At 49.0% G+C, this 6,750-nt stretch overlaps 1 protein-coding gene across 1 annotated transcript in view; it reads left to right on the top strand.

Moving 5' to 3' along the window:
- The first annotated feature begins 312 nt into the window (after positions 1-312).
- Positions 313-6,750, top strand: part of Mxd1 (MAX dimerization protein 1) — a 22,419-nt gene continuing 15,981 nt past the window's right edge. Inside the window, exons 1-3 of the mRNA XM_021165312.2 lie at positions 313-541; positions 843-939; positions 6,611-6,640. Of these exons, the coding sequence (XP_021020971.1) occupies positions 469-541; positions 843-939; positions 6,611-6,640 (200 nt within the window). The 5' untranslated portion in view covers positions 313-468. The remainder of the gene's footprint in view (positions 542-842; positions 940-6,610; positions 6,641-6,750) is intronic.

Below are 6,750 nucleotides of genomic sequence, written 5' to 3'. Positions count from 1 at the left end.
CGGGTGCAGCGGCATTCCCTATACTGTACTTGCCCAATACCCGCAGAGCCCAAGGGGGCCCGGCTGTCGGCCTAGAGCCAATGGGAGGCAGGCAGAAGCACGAGGCGGAGTTGCGAGTCCTGCAGCCAATGGGGCGTGGGGGGCGGAGCCCGGGCCTTGTCAAGCCCGGCCAACCGGCGGGGGAAGCGGGCTCCTGGGGCGGGGCCGCGGGCACTTCCCCAATCGCGGAGGGCCGGGGGCGGGCCGGGCCACGGGCGGCCCAATGAGGCACGCCGCCGCCGCGGGCCTGTCAAGGGACGGGGCCGGGGGCGGGCGGCGGCGAGTCGGGATAAACACTCGGCGGTGGCGGCTGGGCTCCTGTCTCCGTGCTGTCCCATCGCTGCCCCTCCTGGCTGGCCAGCGCGGCGGCTCCTCGGTGTTCCCGGCCGGTGGCCCCCGGGCACGGAGAGGCGGCCAGCCGGGTGCAGGATGGCGACAGCCGTCGGGATGAACATCCAGCTGCTGCTGGAGGCGGCCGACTACCTGGAGCGGCGGGAGAGAGGTGCACGGCGGGCTGCGGGCCGGGCGGGCGGCCGCTGGGGTGGTTGGGGCGCGGGCCGGCCGCGAGCGCCAACCCCCGGGCCCGCGCCCCAAAGCCGAGCGCGGGGGGCGGCGAGCAGCTGGAACCTTCCACACCTGCTCCGAACCGAGGGCGTCCACGCCAGGAAAGAGCAGGCATTGTTCTCAGAATTCCGCCTGCCTGCTCCCGCCCGGTGTCCCGGACTCCGAAAGACAGACGGACGCAGGGACAGGGTGTCAGTTGCTCTGGGCCCACTTATTAACGGGACCCCTCGGTTTTTTAGAAGCTGAACATGGGTATGCCTCCATGTTGCCATATAGCAAGGACAGAGATGCCTTCAAACGGAGGAACAAGCCCAAGAAGAACAGCACCAGTAGCAGGTAACTGTTCAATGTTCCCTGTCTCTGTAGCTAAAATGACCAAGGCTGATTGTTAGTTGACTTACAGGACTCTAGCCCTACAGATACATTGAGGGTTCAGTAATGTGTTCATGGTGCCAAGCAGTCCTTCTTTTTAAGTTGAGGAAGCAGAGGAGAAAAATAGGAATGTCTAACATTTCAGTGGGACTTTTTAAAGCAAGATTAATTCTGCTTTTTACCGTCTGAACAAAGCAAAGCTCTGTGGCTGCTCCAGGCAGGACTGGCAGCAGGGTTACTGTGTTTGCCTGCTTTGCAAGCAAGAGTTTCCTTTCATTCAAAATGTGGCATGGTATCAGTTGATTTTGCTTGTTAATAGAGATTTTATAAATGAAGTATCTGGCCTGACACAGGTGGTAGAAATTTATACTTAACGTNTACATTAAACGCAGTAGTTTGTCTGGTAACCCAATTGTGACCTCTCTTCCTGGTGGCTGAGCAGAGTGATTGAGAGTAGAACCCACTTCTGTGAAAAGATGCATGTTACACTAAGATGTCAGCAAGTTGCAGCCTTTTCCTGTTAGCCTCAGAGATTACCTTATAGCCCTCAAAAGCTGTGAATTTCACCACAGTGTTTAGTTAATGGCTGGGAACTCACAGTCCCTGATCCACAATAACATTTCATCTTTGTTACTGTCCCTATGTCCCCCTCCTTGCTCTTAAAATAGTTGTAGCTGGGCATGATGGTGCACATCTTTAATCCCAACTCTCAGGAGCACTCAGGCAGGTGGATCTCTGTGATTTGGAGGCCAGCTTGATCTACCTAGGGAATTCCATGTGAGCCAGGGCTACACAGTGAGACCCTGTCTCAGAAAACAAAAACAAAACCACTAACAAGTTGGTAGGAGTCTGTGTATCTTGGGCCATTCAATTCTGTCTTTCTGCCTATCAACTAAAATGACATTTTCATCAATTTAGAATCTTCATCCCTCCTTCTCATGAGTAACTCCCACAAGCACTGTATGTGTAGCCTCTGTGGCTTAATACAGACCACTACACCCCAGGAAGTTCTCATTTCATGCCTCAGATTCACCCACCTTGTCCTTGGTTCACCCCGTTCCTAGTCCTTAGTGTTGGGATCATAGACTGAGCAGCACACTTGGCCACGCTCCTGACTAAAGCACCGGAAGGGTGGACCTGACCTGGTAATTACCTGGTGGGTTTTCCTTGTCCTCTCATCTAGCATAGCCTGGTGGGAGTAGTCAGCAGCACTGTGCACGGGCATAGCTGCCTTGAAGGAGCATGCGTACTCTGACGTGAGTCAGACAGCGGCATCAGAAAAGGCTCTGCTGCCTTTGTAACAAAAGGACTTCAAAGGCGTGGTGTGCTGTCTGTTGTCTCTGTACTAGTGTATCCCACTTTTGCCGTTATTATCACCACCCGTGAGTTGGGAGGAATTGTCCGCCTTACCAGACGTAGGCTCTAATACCTTAACACTAGTTTTTCCTGCTTTGTAGGAAGGTCGCTAGGGGTGCTGAGGAATGGGAAGTAGAAAGGCAGTGCTGAAGTGACTTGGTCCCAGAAGATGATTAAGAGATCGTGAGAGCTAAAATGCTAAGCCCAGCACTGGAGTCCTTCTCTTGTGTTTAGCTTACAGCACTCCTGAAAGTGGCTCTAGTTCCTGAGTTTTGGAAAAGCTGTAAACCCTTCTCTAAGAGGCTTGCTTCCTTCCCATTCTTAGAGACGGGTCTGTGGGAGCTGCTCAGGGACTTCCCTACCAGTGGNTGGCTGTGATGCAGTCAGTAGTGTAAGGGTCTCTCAGAGTCCAGGATTAAAGTCTGAGCAGGTAGTTTTATGTAGGTGTGATCTCTTCCGTGGCTGTTGGCTCATGCCTCACTTGAGGAGGAGAGCACCATCAGAGAGTAGCTGGATGTCCGTCACAGTCAGCCTTCTGCCCAGGGCCACAAGATCGTAACTGTGAAGTGAGAAGGCGAGGGAGACGCTCCTACTTCACAGAACTCTTGGGAAAGTAACATGCTCATCTGGCTAAAATGTTATGTTCTTTGCTTGGGGAGTCTGAGGGAATACTTTGCTTTGAACAAGAAAAAATAAGATTCACCCATGATACCAAACTTTTTGGGGGACAGAAATGCAGTTTGTTTTAAAACTGCTTGGAAANAAAAAGAAAGAGAAAGAAAGAAAGAAAAGTGTAGTGAATGTCAGTTGCNTTGGAATCATCCAGATAACAACTGGATTAGAAAGATCNGATCTTTCTTTCGGTTTTTAAGATCACTTAGTTGTTATTTAGAATTGAAAGTGAGAGCTGTACCCCAGTGTAGCGTGCTTATCTAGCACGTGCAGGGCCCNGGATTCAATTCCCACACTAAAGAAAGAAAAACAGGCAAAAGCCTTGCATATTGCCCATGGCTACGCCCAAACTCTTGCGTCCCAACGACCTTCCTGCCTCAGCTCCTTAAGTAGTTGGAACTGTGTACACATGTCTCTGCTTGTGCTGTTTTTTAGAAGTATTTTTCTTAACGTGAGTAAAACAGGCTCGGCCACTGGTGTGAAAGAGGAAGTCAGGGACTTGGCCACTGCACAATTTTATTAGGAGTGCCTGTGATGCTGACCTAACATAAGCAGCCGTTTTGACGTGCTGCATTTGACTGAGTTATCATTTTATTAGGGTTTGCTGCTCTAGGGTAAGATTGACCTTATTGGCCATCCAGAGTTATCGAGTCCTCAGCAATTGCATGGAAAATGACACAGGAAGGTAGCTGTGCATTCTCCCGTGCCTTAATTAAAACCTCAGTGCTCACCCATCAGTGGGGGTGGCTGCTGCTTATTAATGACTAACTCAGTTTCAGCAAGCCTCGAGAGCACGCTTCACTCACACCTGTTAGGTGGCCGGCCCCCTTTAAAAGGCACCACATGTTCAACACTCTTCAGTAATCAATAAAACCTGTCATTTCTAAAACTTGAGTTAAAAATTGGAAAGAGTTATGCTTCCCACAGGACTTGTCGATAAAGTTTGTCTTGGGGATTCAGCATTTTTTAAATATAGATAAAAATCATCAGTTTGTCTGTCTGTAGCTCTTCAAAGAATCCAGAAAGCGCTGATAGAAGTGCCCTGTGTGCTTGTTCTCCTTCAGCCTTCTGGGTTGGGTTGTGCTCCTCTGTCGTTAAGCAGGAAAGTCTTAACCACTTTTATCCAGTAAAAAAAAAAAAAAAAGGCCCTGTCAGACTTTGAACTTAGAATTCCCAGTTAAAGGTAGAATACCACGTGCTTAAAGCCGTGTGTTTGATTGGTCCCCACCTTCACATGAAGGCTGTAAAGGAGAAGACTGACGAAGAGCCTAGTGAACCAATCAGAGACTGGTTTGGTGGTGCTAGAGACAGAGCTTAAAGCCAGCACCATTTCCCCATGTGCTCATAGAAGAAGAGGTTGTCTTGATTGCAGTTTTATTTGTTTGTATGTATGTGTGTAGGAGCAAGGCCTGCTTGTGGATATCAGAGGACAACTTTCAGGAGTTGGTTCTCTTCCTCCACCAGGTGGGTGGGTCCTGAGTATCAAACTCAGGTCATCAGGCTTTGTAGCAAGTACCTTTATCTGCTGAGCCTTCTCACCAACCCCAAGAAGAGAAATGTTAGTGCTGGACTAGAAATTCCCCNTTTGACGACAACCCTCTGCCCCCACCAAGGCACACACTCTCCCTGATCTATGCTGAGTGAACTTAGCTGTGGTGCCAATGCTGCCATCCATAGCTGAGCACTTGCCATGGCTGACCTGAGGCTTTACCTCCTGGGTCACAGAATTCCCAACCAGAGCCAGTTAGAGNCCAGAGAATTCACATTCAGCCCTTTTCCAAAACTGGGCGTCCTCACCCATGCCTCGTCATGAAGAAGCTGCTTTCAGATGTAGAAGGAATCAGGTTGACTTCCATGGTTATAGAAAACTGTCTGTGAAGTCCAAGGCAAGGCCTGGNCCTCAGGGGCAGCCATGAGCACTAATGGTTGATTTCCAACCCAGCATGCCTTTCATCTGGGCCTCGCCAGTCACCTTTATAGCTGTTCCCTCATTGACCCATGCTTCTTTTCTAGATTATTGGCAATTATTTGTATTCCCATTTTTAACAAAGGGGTTAACCCAGGGCGAAGTAGTACAATTATTTCATCTACCAAAGAGGACAAAGCTGGCCTTTTTTTCATCTCAGCTCCTGCTTTTGCCAGCCTACTGCTGCCTTCGTGTTGGATTTGCAAGGCCCTGCTTTCCTCGCTGCGCTGAGGCAGTGGCATTTTTGTGGAGGTTGCCCATGAGGCATTTCAGTCAGGGAGCTAAGGTGGGGGAGGGGTTTTTTACCAGTTAAAATAGGAGGTTGTGCTGGGCAGTGGTGGCGCACGCCTTTGATCCCAGCACTTGGGAGGCAGAGGCAGGCGGATTTCTGAGTTCGAGGCCAGCCTGGTCTACAAAGTGAGTGCCAGGACAGCCAGGGCTACACAGAGAAACCCTGTCTCAAAAAAACCAAAAAAAAAAAAAAAAAAATAGGAGGTTGTAACCAAACAGCATCATGTGTTAGTGTATGCTGCCCCTAGGACGTAGGATGGGGGTATGGTGCCACCCCCATGACTTTACAGATAACCTAAAGGTGTTATGCAACTCCAGTGCACATCGCACTGTACCAGTGTGTGTTGTAAGTGACCCTCTTCCTCTTTACAAAAGGCTGCATACCTCTTAATAAATCTCTGGAGTTCCTTGAACTATATTTTTTATATTTATTTTACCTTTTAATGAATATGAGTATTTTGCATGCATGNATGTCATGTACATCATGTATATAGCTGGTGCCTACAGAGGTTAGAAGAGAGGGTCAGATCCCCTGGAGAACTGGAGTTACAGACAGTTGTGAGCTGCTGTGTAGGTAATAGGGATAGAACCCTGGTTCTCTGAAAGAACAACAAATGCTCTTAATCACTGAGCCATCTCTCCAACCCTTGAGCTATATTTTATACACTTTCAATTATCTGACTCTCCAAGTAGACTCCTTTAGAAAAACCCAGGGAATCCCTATCCACCATTCCCCAACCCCACCCCTGTTTATCTACCTTCTCTTACCAACTTTGTAGGAAAAAAAGTTAAAATGGGGATTAGGAAGATTAGCACTGTAGGTAATGTGCTTACAGTACTCTCCTGAGTCCCCAACATCTATGTAAAACTCAGACATGGGAGCACACATCTCTGACCCCAGCACAGTGGCTATAGAAACAGATCTCTAGGGCTCTTTGACCACCAGTCTAGCCAAACAGCTTGAAGTTCCTTGAGAAGCGTCTGTCTCAGAAAATAAGGTGGAAAACACACTCATGCATGCACGTGTGCCTACACACACACACACTCACACACACACACGGATGCACATTCACACAAAGTTCAGTTAGGTTGGTGTTAAAGTCACTTTTGTGTTTGAGAGAGTTTCATCATGTAAGTCTGGCTGTCCTGGAACTCACTATGTAGACCAGGCTGGCCTTGAACTCCCAAATGTCCACCTGCCTCTATCTCCTGAGTTCTGGGATTAAAGGTGACAGCCCAGCTTGAAATCACTGTTTAAGCAAGAATAATTGAAGAAGAAGAAAAAGACAAGAATAATTTATTTTAAAAAACAAAAACAAAAGTAATCTTATTTTCTTGCTCCTCTTTCAGATCAACTCACAATGAGATGGAAAAGAACAGGTGAGTGGGGGGGACCTTGGTGGAGGTGCTCTGGGAGTCTGGGGGACCTTGGAGGAGGTGCTCTGGGAGTCTGGGGGGACCTTGGTGGAGGTGCTCTGGGAGTCTGGGGG

The sequence above is a fragment of the Mus caroli genome, chromosome 6 (genome assembly GCF_900094665.2).
Source record: "Mus caroli chromosome 6, CAROLI_EIJ_v1.1, whole genome shotgun sequence".
Lineage (NCBI taxonomy): Eukaryota > Metazoa > Chordata > Mammalia > Rodentia > Muridae > Mus > Mus caroli.
Note: the sequence above shows the minus strand (reverse complement) of the source record. Positions and strands in the feature narration are given on the sequence as shown.